We start from the raw sequence: 18,063 nt of genomic DNA on the forward strand, positions 1-18,063 counted from the left end.
GTTTAGTATGCCATGAACAGGGAAGCATAGATAGTTCCATACCATCTATTAAAAATCACCTACTCTCTTCACTGCTACACGTACTCATTTCCTGATATTTCTCATGCTTATCTCAAAGGCAGCCGTGAAGTACATACTTAGCTGTTTACAAAGAACAAAACTACATCTATCGAATTGCACGAAAACATTTAAATTGTATTTTCGGTCTCCACTCCAGAGCTTGCAGTAGTTACAAAGTACCATAACTGTTATACTTTGAAACTGCCACCAAGACACCCCTTTGTCATTGTAACATGCTCCTACTCACACTGCTGCAGAAAACTATTTACTGTGTTTCTGCTCCTGTAGTTTGTCTTAATGAATCCAGAAACAGGCTTCTCAGCCATCAGTGCCTCTGATGTGTGATAAGAGCTTTTCCCACAGACAGGGATCACATCACTATGCGGCACAGCCACTCCCCTGCAAGCACAACTTCTCTGGCAAGAGTAAAGGTACCTTTGTAAAAATGCCAGTATCAATCCAAACGCTCTTACAAACAGAAATACAGTAGAGGGGAATGGGTTGACATTTTTCGTCAACTGGAATATGACACAAAACAATCATTACACATATTGAGAAGTACAAGGTTTTAAAATGAACACCGAGGTGAAAAAATTGCACTGGGATGGTATAATCTGCTCACCATGGGTGAGCAAACAGACTCTTGCTTCTGCCTTTCAGCCAAGACACAAAGAATAGCACCTCAAATCTATTCGTGTTAGAATGAGGTAGCAAAGGCTTATATATATTTATTTAATCCTGTTCTTTGGAAGACTGCATGTACAGGCAGGATAATTTAATACTTGTTTGATGTGCCTTTATATTACTTTCAATATACAGTGCATATCCCTGATCTGCAAGTGCCTCAAAAATAGATTGTTTCAAAATTCAGTTGTCTGATCTCTTAACTGGGATCTGCTAGTAATACATAACAACAAATGCAAACAGTGTTAGAATTTATTTTACTGGGCTAGGTCATAAGGCTTCCGGGTCAAGGTATTTTAGATCATACCTTTCTGGTATCTTTTTGCATTTACAAATTCATGCTCAGGCTCAGACTTTTTATGCAATGCACCACCTTCATTTATACAAGGTCAAGCACTGAAACATTTTACAGAAAATGCTTACTTATTCTGAGACCAATAAAACCCACTACCCAGCCATTAACATGGAAGAAAGGGAGGACGTACTATCAGGCAGAGAACATGACCAACTTCACACTCCACTGGATACCGAAACGAAAATGTCACTGGGCTCCCATGTTGCCTGCCCTGATGTTGCTGATGGAATTACCAACAGCACACTTGAGTAGTATAAGCGCATGCATTTCACCACCACCTCACTGCACAAAAAGCAACATTCTCCCGAGCCAGGTCCAAAGCATTGCTAGTCAAAGCACTCTGGTTAGCACTGCAAAGCAGTCTTGAGGGTGACGAGTGGCCCACAGTTCTCATGATGTTTTCCACTTCCGAGATAAGGCTAGGAAGAAAGTCCCACCTTTGTTCATGACTGAACTTCAATGTTCTATTAAAAATGGCTCTTGGAGCAGTTACTCTCAATGCATTCATTAATACTTTGATGGGAACACACCATCGACAGGCTCCAGCTACTGCAACCGTGAAAATGTACAGATTCAGCATGTAACATGGTTCTTGGATTAACAGCCAAGCCACTCAGTGCAATCAAGTTAAATTCGAAGCACAAGCCTCCTACTGTCAGGACTGACCTGTAACTTTTAACTTCCCTCCCCCTGCATTTTACTACTGTAAAATTATGCCTTCTTTCTCATTCTATCCTTTTGCATACCTTCGTGCTTTTATTTGCACTCGTCCATATGAGCAGGTGGTCTTTTCATGCATGTCACTCATCCAGCAAAAGAGAGACGTTTCAATACAAAGTACTATTTCAGTTCTGAAATTAAGTTTGGGCATTTTAAGCAGCTGGATACCAAATTGCATGCACAATCTATTTTCCACTGATCAAGTGGTCAAAAGCATACAGAGTCAAGACAATTATGAGGTTGAAACTTGTGTAACTCAACTCTATTTCCCTAAACCAGTGCTTTCCTTAAAGATACACAAGTGTTTGCTTCACTATGGTGCACTCAGTCTTGATCATACTGCCAGAAGTATCTGTTCCCAGTTATCAGCTCAGTGTTTATCAGATGTCTTCTTTTGTTGCTTTTAGTACATGTATGCAACCTTAATGGCTGCTTTTTGTGCCATGCATGGAAAATATCTGGGTACATCCATTTTTCCTTATCCTTCTGGAAACATTATGCTTACAGACCACCTAGTAAATACAGATGCTACCCATGCAGACAGACTCCACAGTCCTGCCTTGTCTTCACCCTTTTTTACCCCTGCTGTTACCTTTCCACATTTTATTTATAGACATTTCTCTACCATAGCTGATATATTTATGCTCTTCAGCAAGTTTTAACTTGCTAACTGAATTAACACTGAAGCCATTCAACATAATAACACACACAGGCAAAGGATAAGCATTGCAGTACAATTCTGAAAGCCAGCTGCATGAATGCTGAATGCGGAAGTTCATTTTAAAACAGTTCAAAAAGATATTAGGGTTTACAACTTAGGTAAGAAAATCCTCTAAAACCACAAAGAGCATACACCCAACCTTAAGACATTAAGATACAGATTACTTTCCCAGAAGAAACAATATAGATTTCCATCGAAGTAATGCAAAATACAGAATACATGAAATCTTCCACACAGAACTATTGAATACCATTTTCATTGGAGTTATAGCAAAATAAAGTATATGCAAGCAGAAAACAAGCTGTACATTATCTTCCAGCACTACCACAAGTATGACAAACAGACACTGGTATCCTAAAGTAACAAAAGGCCATTTTTCTAAATGCTTGTGTAAAAATAATTCCTTCTGACTACTAGGGAGATAATTCGGATAAGTTTTGACTTTGTCTTCTGTTAGATGACATTTTCTTTTCAAAATGCTGAAATCAATACTTAGAATACATATTCAGTATCAGATTTGAAACAGGGACCCTGAAATTTACAATTTAAGTGTTTAAATGTGTCTGTAGACACATTCACCCAATTGAAAAAAAACAAAAGTGAAAACACCCTATGCAAACTGCTGCAGTCTTGTCTAAGGTCAGATCCTTTTGGTTTATATTTAAGTTTCATAGCAACTGAGAAAAAGTTGAGATCTTGAAAAAGGATGAGTAAGCAAGGGAGGCAACAGATCCTTAATCACAAACACTTTGCCCCTTGTCAGTACTGAACCATTTTCCCTGTATTTTATGAGAAGACTGTATAATACTAGAATTGCCTTCTGTAGCTCACAGTTCTCCCTGGCTGGTTCAGAAAGCTCAGCCATTTCACTTCTTGCTGGCAGCTTTGACAGCATGGTATAGATCGGAGTTTTACTGACAAGTATCATGGTAAACCAGAGTAGCTCAGAGCTTGTTGAATTTGAAATTATATGCATCCATGCAAGCACATGATTTAAATGAAGCAATTTTCTACTCTAGAATATAACCCCCCAAAAAATTAATCTTCCTAAAAGTAAAATATTCTTAATTCTAAAAATATTATTGCCTTCTAAAGAAAGTTTCCTGATCAATAACTTTACATGCCAAGGAAACTTTCTGTTTTAGGAAGTTTTAATATGCATAGCCTGTCATTCATATAGCAGTTTCACCAGACACTTAAATCCTAACAACCATCCACAACATACCTCTGACTTAAAATGAAATCCACCAAACTCAATAAAACCTTTTAAAACACTTTTGAATGCACATATGAACTTTGGCTCCACTTAGAATTCCCCTTCCTTGAAAGCAAAGTGGAGAGAAGGTACACACTGAGCATCTCTCCCCTGTGATATCACAGAGAGAACAGAAGCAGAATTCCAGGTTGGCACTTGCAATTCACAGAAAAGATTCTCTTCGCACCAAGATAAACAGGTCCAAGTGCTGCCTTTCTACAGCCTCAATGCTCCATCTATCTCAGGACAGATGCACAGACCTCATGCTTCTCCAACTCTGAGCTTCCTGAAGAAGATTTAACCCCCACATTAACGCAAAATACAGAGCAGAAAAGCTTATCAGGTGGGACCTTGGTAAGGTAGATGGAACTAGAATGAAAGCTGACTTGGGAATCAGCTTGTGACCCTAATCCAAAGCCTTCTGCAGCTAAACCTGTCACCACTCTTCCCGTAGTGCTGCTGTACCTACGGATCAAAGTTTGGAAGTTAGACCAGGCCCTCTTCAGGTCACCTTTCTTGCCCTTTGTTGTTCCCTGCTAACAAGAGTACAAAAAGGCAAACAAACAAGAGGAGCAGGAAAATGACACTGTCACATTAAAGATGAAAATGTAGCTCTCTCCTCCGCTTCTCAAACAGCTTGTCAGGTCATTAGGAGAATCCTCCTCTAGCTGCTGGGCACATGATAATGAAGAGAACTGGAAATTCCCAATGTCTTAAAAAACAAAAAGCCCACACCATGCCCTACAACAAACCAACGAACTACAGCTTAAGGACAGCCACCTCTGCAAGAAAGTAAGACTTTATGAAGAGCTTCTAACCTGACTTATCCTTTCTGTTAGTTTTGTATGCCACTGTAGCATGGCATCAGGGGTCTCGGAGCATGTGTAGAAATTTCTAGATCTTTCCTATCAATATCTGTAATGACAGGAACTTGACTTATTAAACCCTAATGATATTTAAAAAAAACCAACAAAACAAAACAAAACCAAACCCCGTTTTGCCATGCTCCTCCTTTACCTAATTGTGTTTAACCTGTGCGTCTGAAAAGCACATCTCCACACATCAATTTCCAATCTTGTATTCCGTCTACATTACTCAGAACTTTGCATCTCAAAGGCTCTTGACTCTTCAATTCAGAAATCACTTCTATACAATAAATTCAGAAATCAATTCTGCACGATAACTTGTTTTGGAAAAGGAAGGTCAAAATTCTCAACGGACAGAACAGGCGTGATTTAAAAACTGGCACCCTGAGATTTCTGTGTTACAAAGCAGCACTAACTTTCCCCCTTCCACTCATCAACAGGATTTGCAAGCAATGAGTCCCACTACTACAGATCTCCAGGCCCACCAATGCCTCTATAATGAAACAATGTCTAAGCAAAGTTTCCCCTCTTCCCGCCTTCCTTCTACACAATTTTTGTGCCATGCCAAGCAATGACAAATGGCTTTAATAACAGAAATGTGACCTACTAAAATTTATACATATTCTGAAATCACACTGATGTTCAAAACAACATCTCCACAGTTTTCCAGCTGGCAATCAGACATAGAGGAAGACAGCAGATTGTTCTCAGCCTATGTGCTAATAATAAACATTAAAAAGAATAATATATAGTAACATGTATTGCAATAAGCTACAACAGTGGTAGTCAAGAGTGTATACTCTCCTGTTTGTATTTTAAGATTTTGAGTTTATCTGTCTTAACTAAGGATTTGCTTCCTCATTTCTAGATTATTATACTGAAAAAGCTGAGATAAAAACCTAATTCATTAACAAAAACCCACTGTGTTGTTTCGTCAGTTAATTTCCTAAATGCAAAACTAGAAAGCCCTAGTTACAGAGCAATCCCGAGGACAAAGTCAGCAATGCTGACCATAACAGGAAAGCTAGTGAAATGCAGTAGCTTTGTAAGCTACTCCTACGCTTTGCCACACTCTCTAATTTTGTCTATTCTAGATAGGCTACAGCAGAATTCCCCTAGAAATATAAAGTATAGCTACATTAATAATAATTCAACAGAATTAATGCTTTTATAATAAACCCTAGAGAAGTAATAACACCTTATTAAATATTACCTGTTCAGACAGTTTTGATCTACCTTTGATTTTTGGTTCTAGAATATGAATTATGAATTATCCTCATTCTTTTCTTATTCATACAAATTCACATTTACACAAATGTGACTTAACTCCTAACACATCCTATAAAAATGTATATCCAGACACAATGCTTAAGGAATGATATATAAATTCTTCACCTGTTTTTACTTCTGTACATTATTTCCACCCTACAGGGTGAAATCAACTTAAAATTAAAACCTAGTAAAGTAGGATGCTTCAGATGAGGAACGGCTCTCTGAAGCAACAGAATCATAGAATAGTTAGGGTTGGAAAGGACCTTAAGATCATCTAGTTCCAAACCCCCTGCCATGGGCAGGGACACCTCGCGCTAAACCATGTCACCCAAGGCTCTGTCCAGCCTGGCCTTGAACACCACCAGGGATGGAGCATTCACCACTTCTTTGGGCAATCCCATTCCAGTGCCTCACCACCCTTCAGTAAAGAACTTCTTCCTTATGTCTAACCTGAACTTCCCCTGTTCCAGTTTGAAACAGTTATCCCTTGCCCTAATATAAGCACTTTCAATGATACTCAAAGAAAAAGATTTTATGCTACTCACCATTCTGCAATTTCAGGATGAAGGATTTTGTTGTTCACATTAAATCTATACAAAAAAAAAGCAACACACAAATATTAAAAAAAAGCCACACAACAGCAGAGACTTTTTTTTTTTTTTTTTTTAATGTATCTTCTCTGGGGACATGAAAACTTGTGAGAGCAAATAATGTATTGCAACTAATTACAGATCAGTTCAGATCCCCGTAAGCAGAATGCACACATTTGTCATCACTGTGCAAGTGTTTAATTTTGAAATACATGAGACTAAACCACATACGTAATTTTTAGAATGTGGAGAAACCAGAAGAACAGTATGTTCAGGACACACTCCTTAACCTTCTTTTGACAAAGATAAAATGTTCACTTCACTGCTGTGAGTGTGGGTTGAACCAGATCGACCTCCAGAGGACCCTTCCAAAGTGTTCTGTGATTTTAACTTTGCTCCTTAAAAACGCTTCAGTGAAATTAAACACAGTGAACTGCTAATTTCATCCTTCGTTTTACGCTTTCCCATTTTTCTGTGCACAGAATGTGGCATGTGATAAATAAGCTTGCTTAGAGGACTATGAAAACAATCTCTCCTTGCCTTTTTTGACCTAGAGAAGAGGCAAAGCGAAAGTTTTCATTACATTGTGGCCTCAAACACTTAACTATTTTTCTGTTTATTTTCTGCATTAGCAATTCATGTATTCTTGGAACTAGTTTGAGGTTCTCTAAACAATAACATTACAGTGGCCAACAGAGTAAGAAGCTGAGTAATTAAGTGGAACACAAATAGATTTTCAAGCATTGTTCAAGGGGTTTTTTTTGCTTACAGTTTAAATGCCTAAGGAGTGTCCTTCACCAAAGATATTTTTGTCTGACTGTTGGCTCCTCAGTTATGGCATTTAAGAGAATTAAGATGCTCCAAGGCTCCTAACAGATCTTTAGAAGAATGTTATAAGGCAATAATTCATTTTCCCAAATTTTTGAAGGAAAAATTAATCTATTCCAGGTTATTAAGCATTCTTCACACCTCAGAAGGGACCAACAAAAGCACAAATCCAATTAAAAAAAATTATTTAGAAGTCACTCCTAATTGTACCAGAGTCTTCCTGCATACTCAGATAGCAGGGAAAAAAAAAACACCTATGTTTCTCTTTTTCAAAAACACATGCTCATAAACTCATAAAATCCTAACAAGGTAAAGGTTAATAGCTTTGTGTCACTACTCCAGGGTACAAAACAACAACTTATCTCAACACTCAACAAGGACAAGCTGTATGGTACTCAGTATTATGGGTATTAATTAGAAACCACTGAAAAAGCAACACAATACAAAAAGCCACAAGTCACAAAACAATGCATCATTATAGAATAAAATTAGTCACTTGGAAACAAGAAAGTCTCAAAACCAGAGAAAAAAGGCATTTTTTCAATTTAATCACCACCATCCCAACAACTATTACCTACATACAATAATGCAGAAATAATTCTGGGATGGAAGAGTCCATTAAACACAAAGTTATACAGAAGAAAATATAACAATGATAGAGTGTAATCAATCTATACAAATTCTAAAAAACCAAAAGCCCGAGCTCCTTGTTTGGCCAGAAAGCATATCAACTGACACCACCACAGAAAAACAAGACACAGAAGAATTAAGCTGGAGCTGCAACGACGCAAGGACATTCAATAATTGTCATCAGTATGTCAGACAGAAAACAGATCAATGAAGGCAATTGTAAGGAGACACTGCAGCACTGCAGAAAGCTCCAACAGCAGCTCTATGCAAATATGACAAGTATAATCTATGGTTATTAGGAAGTAACAAAAGAAAATAAAGGGCGGGGAAGGGCAAGTGAAGAAGGCAGCTGACCGAGGCTCTGAAAATGCACGTCTCTCAAGAACCTGACACACTCATTTTAACCACAAGCACAAACAGATGAAACCAAAACCAAGCCAAATGAACAAACATGAACCTCACAACAGAAGACTGTCTCTCATCTGAGCATTAAATAAATATAAACAAAAAGGAAAAACCTATACTATAATGCTCTTATACGAAGGAAATTTCAGTCAAGAGATGTACCATTTCTGCTGCAGTCCCTGGATTTTTCCTCTCCTGGCCTTAAATGCTCTTCTTGAGCTGTCTTTGTGCTGCCAGAACCCTCTATGTGGCAGCTCCTTAAAATTACAGTTGCTGTCAATTATGGAAGTGAATTAAACACACAGAAAGGGGGCAGGATTTCAACGAGAGGGTGTAGGGTAGGGGTAAAGAGGCAGGAAGTCATCAGTCACACAGCAATTTTACCTCTCACCTGAAAGACAGACTTTCTGATATGATGGCAAGTAGAAAACAAGATTTTAGATCTCTGGGACACAGCATCAACTCAGACTTAGACTAGAACCTGATCTATTTTATGTAGCTTTTTCAGATAAGCCAATAATTAAGGACTGAGTTCTCTCAACTTTGCTTAGCTCGTGATAGCTGTGGGTCCTGTCCAAGTGGCTACGAGACAACCTGTTTATTACTGCCAGACTTACTAAAACTGACTCAAATTATGCTTCATTTCAGTTACCAAAAAGGCAGCTAAACAAAATACACTCTTAAAGTTACTGGTTAAATACCAACCTCAAGGGAAAGAGCTTGTCATCACCAACACAAGTACACAATGGTGTTTAATTCACACAATTTGTGCACAAAGTCCTGTATAAAATCACCCTACCATGTCCTTCTAGCAGAGTTTTGATCCTGCTAGACAATAATCAACTTACTTTTCAAAAACATGTACTGCCCTAGGGTTAAGAGGATCATGTAGAGCAATCCAATTCTACATTTTTCCACAGTGTACAAACAGACAACACTTAGATGATGAGACATGTGGTCTTGGGGAAGAAAACAAATTGACATTTTGCTACAGCTGCAACCTGTAATGTATTAATGCTCCCATTTAATCATCACAGAACTAAGAAATGCTACACTGAAAAGCATGTCCAAATTGATTTCATACTCAGTTGTCCTTTTAGCTGCAAGACAATTTCATTAGTTTAAAAAAAAGTTACAAATCTACACCTCCTGTATAATAAAAGTGCACAAAGAGACCATATTTTGTCAGTTTAATGAATATAATTTGTGTGTATATGGTGAGAAAATTCTAAACATCCTCATACACAGTATTAGAATTTTCTACTCTTCTCAACATAAGAGTCTTTCTCCTAACAATGGACCTCACTACACAATAGGGAAGAGGCTTTTTAGATGGTTTCCACTGTCAGACTCAAGAAGTACAATTCTGAGGGAAAGGAATTCATTGAAAAATTGTAAGCATTTAGGTACAATTGCTTACACTATCCATCATTTCCATCAATTGATTCTGAGGATGAAAAACAAACAAATAAAACCAGAACAAAATCAAGCAACACAGCAAGCAAAGACTTATTCAACAGTGGTTTAAAGTATATGACACATTTACGAGCGCTACATCACTGGCACAAGACCGGATTTAGAAAATTCCTGCTCATTTTCCAGTCTGAAAAATGGGTCCATGAATTAGAAAAACCAAAAACCCACCACCGACAGAACTAGCCTTCATTAGCAAACAAAAGCAATTGTCTAGAAAAAAATGTATTGGCACTACTTTAGAAATCTGCCTTCTACACTTTTAGCCACCTGAAGCAAATGGCAGGAAGTCACTTCTGTGGGATTTGTAACAGCTGCAAACAAAGCTGACCTTAGGGGAGCTACCAGGAACAGCATTAGCAGCAGTCCAGCTTTCCTGTCCGAAGTCCCTGTCCCAGGCTGCTCCCCTCATGGGACAACGGGACTACCCACTGCTGAGCAGGACAACTTCCCAAGCACCACCATTCTCCATTTTTACAGGCTGCAGCAATATACAAGCTTTTTTCTGTACAGGATACTTTGCTGACAGCAGGTAGATTTAGATTAAACATTAGGGATAAGTTCTTCCCAGTGAGGATGCCGAGGAGTTGGCACAGGGTGCCCAGAGAAGATGTATTGCCCAATCCCTGGCAGTGTTCAAGGCCAGGTTGGATGGGGCTTGGAGCAACCTGGTCGAGTGGAAGGTGTCCCTGCCCATGGCAGGGGGTTGGAACTGGATGAGCCTGAAGGTCCCTTCCAACCCAAACCAGTTTGTGATTCTGTATGGAAGAACTATAAATAAACTGATGGAAAACATGATGAATTTCACTATTTAGGCTTTAAAATCAGCCTAAAATCAAGTTTGATCGTTGCTACCAGCGCAAAAGCAACTCAGGGTTGATCTTCAGGGAGATCAAAGAAATAACTCATTGCCACAGTAGTCATTTTGTCTCAAATGGCTACTTATTACAGTGGAAAAATTAATCAAATAGTTTAGGTAATTATGTTCCAGAAGAAGTTCAAGAGGTTCAAAAAGCAAGGCAAGGAAGCAAAATCATTAGAAGAAGAAAAAGGCAACTTGTGACAGCAGCAGATGAACAGCCTGCAAAGGGAGCAAGATCCAGCTTTTTCTAGAAATGATACATTATTTCTCCTATCATCCATCACAAATGAAACAACCCAAACAGAAAAACACACCAGGGCAAATCAGTCTAGGAGAAAACAGACAAATGGGAGCAGGAGAAACAGAAAAGGGCCCTAGCAAGCAAATACATCTTGGCCAGGTAGCCAGAAAATGGAAACAAACAAAAAACACAGGAATAAGATATAGCATCATAGCTAGGGCAGAGGACAGAGAGAGCTGACAACTCATAGGCACAGACAGATGGGAGGGAGCACAGTCTGAAGGAGTCCACTGTCCGATACAAACTCCATGGGTTTAGTCCTCTCAGAAGAAGCAAGTACGTCCAAAATACACAGAAACAGGCCAGACTGGGTGTGGCTTTGAACATCCTGGCCCAGTGGAAGGCAGGTGCGTGGAACTGGCTTTAAGGCCCCTTCCAACCCAAACCATTATGTGATTCTATGAAATATAAAGGAAATATTTGACATACGAGGTGGAGAAGCAGGAAAGCAGGAATGCTGAAATTGGTTTGAGTCTGCATCGAAAACATACAAACCAAACTGGTTTATATATGCAGTTACAAAAATCTGAGGACAGCAGAGTTTAAAAGGGAGCTCTCCCCCTCCTTCACGCCCTCAACGAGCAGCGTTCACTCTCCACACGCTGCCGCTGGCGTGCAGGCCAAACGCTCTCACCAGAGACAGGACAGCCCCAGAGAAGACAGAAGCAGGAGTCAGGGAGATCCAGAGAAGGCTGGAGTGACAAGTGGTTTGAGGGCACGGTATCTGTCAGAAGAGGGGACTGGATCTCCAGCGCATTCAACAACAAAATCAATGCTTGCTCTTCCACACCGCAAGCGTGGGAAGGGAACATACCAACCAGATCTGTCAAAGGCAGTAAGATGAACAACTTGGTGCCAAGGGGTGGAGAGGGATAAGCATTAACCCAGGTCTCATAAGGGACTAACTAAACTACTAAACAGCTGGAAATAGCCTCTAAAAAAGGAAGAAACCCTTCTCCTGGAGCACAGTGACAGCATGTTTACCACAAACTGTGAACCCACAATAAAATATCATTAATCCCTTTAAGACATGCTGTTAAAATCTCAGATCAAGTGCTAAATGGAGTGGCTTCCTAACTTAACACTGACTTGTAATAGAATGTGTTCCTAATTAAACTCTAGTGAAATTCAGGTGAAAAAGGGGCTTTTTGGTACTTCAAACAGATCTCTGTACATCATTCCCATAAAGAATTAGTGTTGGAGATAATAACTGTTTATATTTCATGTGGAGATGTTTCAGATAAAACCGGAGGTATCGCTCCACACAGATTTTGGAGTTCACCTGCACCTGAAGAGTGTAAGATAAACGAGTATGCACTTGGTTAAAGCAACAGAACATCATACTGCTGTATGTTCATTTCAAACTGCTTGCTTTATTCTGGAATAGTTTATATTTAACTTACCGAGCAGCAAAAGACGCCTAAAAGTCTGAAACCCTGGTCCCCAATATCCCTGACAGACTCATTAAGTTTCTATTTAGGTTGTAGAGAACAGTAGGAGAGAACAAAGTAATTATGGAATCATATTCCAGATTTCAGCTCACATGACAGGGAGAAGAGATGATCCCAGCAGAAAGCATGCTCTCGGACTAAACAAACCAGTGCCCAGACTTGCAGCAAACACTCTGCATTACAATCTTCACTGCAGAATTAATATGCCCTCAACAGAGGCAAATGGAGAAAAATGTAGCAGGGTGACTGGGAGTCAGGTATTAAAAAAAAAGACCACCTACTCAACATCTCAGAATAAGTGGAGTTTCTTAACAGGCTTTTGAATAGGGGGGGTGTTTCTTTTTAGCCATACACTTGAGCAAAAAATGGAAAATTATCTCATTTGGGGATATTAGAATAGATAGTTGTATTTCATTCAAAATTGAGGCCATCATCTTTACATCCCAGAGCAGGCTGTGACGCACTGTTATTTACTGCCTTTTCAAAACACTGCAAGGAGGAAAACATTTTTACTCCCCTAGCAGCCAAACTCCGTATAAAGACAACATCAAGGGACACTAAAGGAGCACATCTAGGCATAAAAGTGATCTTTAATTTTTCACCTGTAATGCGACATCTTTTCAGAAGATTGTGCTTACCAGAATCACTAATATCTACCTTAATAATGTACAAGGAAGTCAGTAAGAGAAAGAAGCTCCTCTTAAAGACTAATTTTCCTGAAATCTGAAAACCAAATATTCCAGTCCCAGCTGTGGAAATAGAGGCAAAGGGATGGGTCTTTTCTGGATTTAGACACTTAAAGCAAAAACAAATTAAGAGAAACATTGGACAAAATCAGATATAAAAAAGATTTGAGAAAAAAAATACAACACAAAACCAAGCCAAAATCCAGTGTATTTCAAGTCATTAGAAACCTGTCAAACATTTTATTCCCAAAGAAGTATTAATATATTTCATTCGACATTCAACATCCTGTCACTAGGCAAAACATCATTTAACATGAAGTATAAAATGATTTAACATAACCATGCAACAACCAATGGATAAAAAAGCCTTGTCACTTACTGGCTGATTCCTTCAAAAGAAGCTTCTTTGGTGACATTTCCACTATCAGTATTAACACCACGCTGGGAGGGAAAAGATAAAAAGGACCATGATTCTGAGCTGAACACAAGCATTTAAAACGTACACCATGGGCAGAACCTGACCGCAGTGAGTCTTTAGGAAAACTTAGTATGTAAGTTTACTTGAATGACTATAATTGAAACCCCAGTCTTTCATAGGATACCAACACAGAACTTAGGTTATGATGTGCTGCTTACGAGTAGGGCAGGCTTTGATTTCTAATTTTCTTATGTCTTGAGAGGGAGTTGGGAGACAATGGGCAAGAGAGTAACAAATGGGCAAATTTTTTCTAAAGTTACTTCATTTAAAAATAAATTATTATGCCCTGCCTTGGCAATGCTTATTATTTAAATTTGCATGCCATTCCCCTACAGCTTTCCATTCAAGCAAGTAGTGTAAGTAAGAGTACTTTGGCTGCTACACAGCAGATGAACACAGTGCCTGGGAAACCCCGTGGAGCATCATTACAGCTCCATATCTGGAAAAAGACCACAGGAAAGAGGACCAAGTGTCCATTCAGGCAGAAAAAAGAGAACAGCTCTTCCCGTCTCTGCACACTTCTTCAGTGGAAGGAATTTGGAAGAATCACAGTTCCTTCCTCTCAGCCAAAAATCAGGTTAAAATTCTTCACACAACAGGATGCTCATGAAGTGACAGCTACTAAAGAACTTGATGTGCAGAAATGCACATGAAGAAGTACAAGGTGATCAAATATTCCCTTTCCCACTCGTTTCTCTTAAAGAACATGAAAGAAAATGATAAGGTCATCTTTTATATGTGTATGTATACAAATGTAAGTGGAAGAAAGATTGAAAACTTTTTAGGGCCTCTGCTCGTAATGGATGAAGAAATCAGATCTCATGCTATGTGACTGCTTTAAGGAGGGATTTTTTTGTCTGGTCATTGGTAAACCCAGGAGCTGCCGCTGCATTTGCTGTAAGGGAAAGCTCCGTCAGCAAATTATTTCATATAGTTTATAGAACATCTGTCAAGGAAAGCAGCTGGGAGAGAGGTGATGGGGAAGAAGAAACTTGCAGGCTTTAAACCCACTCATTCATCCTCCTACCAGAGAAACAAGCAAGCACCACTCAAAATACTTGGCAGGCATTTGGTATCACCCCCTCCTTCCAGCAGTTGTTCTTATCAACTTTATGCAGGAAAAGTATACCCTGTATCCTTATGGGAATCCCACAGAAAGGCCCTAACATGCTCATGACATGACCAGAACAGCGTAAAACATAAAAGGAGTTTGCAGTCATTGTACACAGGCTGGAGGATAGCATGGGCGATGACAGATAGGCTTATCATGTTTTACCAGAAAACAAATAAAGCTTTTGGCAGCAAGAATATAGACTGGAAGGCCTGAGGTTACAAATCTAGAGATCATGGAGGAGCCAGAAGTCTAGATGACTGTACACAGGTGGCCTCAAATTTGGCAAAGAAGAGGAAGAAAACATTTTGAATAACAGTTCAAAGAAGTGATAAATAAACTGATCTCCTCATTGAAAAACATGAATAGTTATTATTCAGAATATGACTCACCAAAGTAAGAAGCACAGAAGGGTTCTTCGAAGCCAAAACACTGGATATCTAAAAAGAAATTTTATATTGCTATTAATTTATTTTTTTCTTCCTCAGAATCACACTGATAAATCACACACATGAACATGTGCTGTATACAAAGTAAACAAGCTGCAAAGACAAAAACGCTCCTCTGGTATCTTTCAGATATTGAAGTATTACCTGAAACATGCAACAAGCCAGCAGATCACAAAACATTAAGGCAGAAATGCAGTGCATTAACTGATGGCATCCTTTGAACACATAAATACCAACTAGAACTTAAAATTAAGTCTACTGTCATCATTTGGACAACAGAGGAAATATAAGCCAAAAAAGTAAAGTCACACAGAAATAGTAAGAAACAAGGTACTATATCCTCAATGTATTACAAAACACACATGCATTAATATTATTATGCTACAATGTGCTAAATACTTAGTTATGAGTATTTACTGTTACTCTCACTGATCATCTTTTGTTAATACTTCTATCAGGCTCCTTCAGTATCTTTCAAACATTTACAAACTAAGAACAAGATCACTGGGCTTGTAGAGAAGTAGGCTCTCAGAGAAGCTGCAGAAAGGTGGGCACTGAATTACACATTTCTTGAGGCAATGAACAGATGACATCATTCCGCAGTGCACAGTCCATGGAATTTTAAAACAGCTTAACAGCATACTAATAATATTAACGAAAGAAAATATACGGCAGTAAGGTTCAAAAATACCAACTCCACTTTTTTCTTTTCCTCCCCATGAAGTATCAGGATTACACACTTACACAAGTTGGTCATTTGTTGACATAAAACTATCCTGTAAATAAGGCCCCCAGTGTTCTAGTGGTAGAAACCCAACTCCTTGGCAAATCAGGCAAAAGTTATAGGAAGCTGAACAGCTTCTGAATTCAATACATGCAGTTCAGGTGGAAAGCAGCCTTTATGCTGGGACAGTTTACTGGTCCCCACAGAGGTTTTTAAGCAGTAAGCAAGTAGATAACAGAACCGCAGTATAGGCATCAGTTGACAAAAGTGACCCAAAACCACTAAGGTGACCCAAAATAAAAGTGATTTTTAAAAATAAACCATGTATTTTCCACTTGCAATTTTCAGTGTCTGACAGATAAGCATTGGAGCTCCTGCGTTCTACATGACACACACGTCAAAAAGCAATGTCTCCACAGCTTCCTTCACCCCAGGCTACTGAAATACAGGATCAAACTTCACTTCATAGCTGGACTCATTATGAAAATGAAATGAAACATCCTCGCAGCTGACGAGAGCAGAATTTTTAGTCTAGTGTGTCAGAGTTAGTGCTCTGCAGGGACAGAAGTATCAGAGTCTTCCTTTTCAAGCTGCTCTCTATGAAAATCATCCACACAGTTTGGCAGGAAAACTGTCCTCACCCTGCTGTGCTTTCCTACCGAAGAAAAGACAACTGGACAGCTGGATAAGTAAAGAAACATCTGCTCAGAATGAAACAAGAAACCTACCTAAGCAAGTCACACCTGTATTTTAAAACATTAACATATTTGCTTATTCAAATATTCGAATGATTCAACATAAACTAAGAGTAAGGCAGACAGCCTTTCTTCACAGCTCTTTGGAGTCATAAAATAAATGTCAGCTCCCAAGTCAGAGGTAGGAAATGCAATGTTGCTGATAGCAATCTTGTCAAATCTCCGGGGCATTGAAAAAAATGTATTTAGCAACTTGTTTCTGTTGTGTAATTTTGCAGACTGACAGGTCTCACAATGCAAAAAACATGTCTATGAGACCATTTTTTGATTAAGACTTTACTGTTCAGCTCAAAATGGCAGTCTTTAAAGAAAAGGAAAAATAATAAATGACAAGTTCTTTACTAGAATGAAGGACCATTTCCAGTAACTACGAGGGGGGGGAAGTCCCACCAAATCAGGAGATACCCAGTAAGCAGAGTACTAAAATTAAGCAATCATTGCCATGTATTGATTTTCTATTCACAGACAAATACTCAGACACACAGAGAACTCACCTCATTCACATAGTGGACTTCATCCACAGCGTATTTTTTCTTGAAGAATTCGGGGGGATGAATCCTTTGGAAAACAACAAAAAAAAGATGTTTGGGATTAGCTCTACTGTTTGTTGTAGTTTAACAGTTACATTTAATAAGGCCACAGACAAAGAAATAATATCCTCTGCTATCACAACAGAATCAGATATGAGGAATGTTGTAATAATATTATCCTTGACCCCATTTCTCAAAACAGGAGATTACACAGGAAGTTACCACGGCTACAAAAATCAGTGTGCTTTAATCCAGTCCACGGATACTTAGATTTCATGGTCTCCTCTGGAATTAAAGGGTGTTTTTCCCCCCATTCACTCTACACAAGCCAATTTTGTTAAAGATTTTTGCTATTTATATACAACTTTCCAACACCAGACACTGGAAGGATGTGGGAGAGTAAAAGAGTGGTGTTACATTCAAAGAATCAATGAAACACTAATTTTGTACCTGATTTTCTCCAATTATAATCCTTACCCATCCCCCACAACTGAAACAAACACATTCAACGCAATTGTGAAATTGCAATCTCAAGAGAAAAAAATAAAAAAAAAAACCACTCAGCTTACATCATTCCACAAAGTAACAAAAACAGAAGAAAAATGTGGCTGGAAGAGCTGGAATTTGGAGGATCCTCTGCATTTTGCTTCCTGAGTTACAGCAGGAGAACATAGGATGTGCGTGCAGGACCAAACCTTCAGCTTTTTAAACTACAAGAACCCAAGACCAAATGGAGAAAGAACAAACTAAGCTGGAGAGCGAAGAAACTTTCTAACTCCTGCAGTGAGGAAGAGTAGAAGTGGTGAGACAATGAGCTCAGCATCTTTAGGAGGCTCCACAACAAAGACCTGTACCAT

General features: G+C 38.9%; 1 protein-coding gene across 1 annotated transcript in view; it reads right to left on the reverse strand.

Annotated features, from left to right (window-relative positions):
• PEPD (peptidase D) overlaps nucleotides 1-18,063 on the reverse strand; it is a 141,773-nt gene that overhangs the window by 104,050 nt on the left and 19,660 nt on the right. The window contains 4 exon segments of the mRNA XM_061345964.1: nucleotides 6,479-6,523; nucleotides 13,539-13,600; nucleotides 15,141-15,188; nucleotides 17,171-17,234. Coding sequence (XP_061201948.1) covers nucleotides 6,479-6,523; nucleotides 13,539-13,600; nucleotides 15,141-15,188; nucleotides 17,171-17,234 — 219 coding nt within the window.

Source organism: Neopsephotus bourkii, unplaced genomic scaffold, assembly GCF_033783945.1.
Source record: "Neopsephotus bourkii isolate Nb327-2 ecotype Australia unplaced genomic scaffold, CSIRO-AGI_Nbou_v1 NB_245, whole genome shotgun sequence".
NCBI lineage: Eukaryota > Metazoa > Chordata > Aves > Psittaciformes > Psittacidae > Neopsephotus > Neopsephotus bourkii.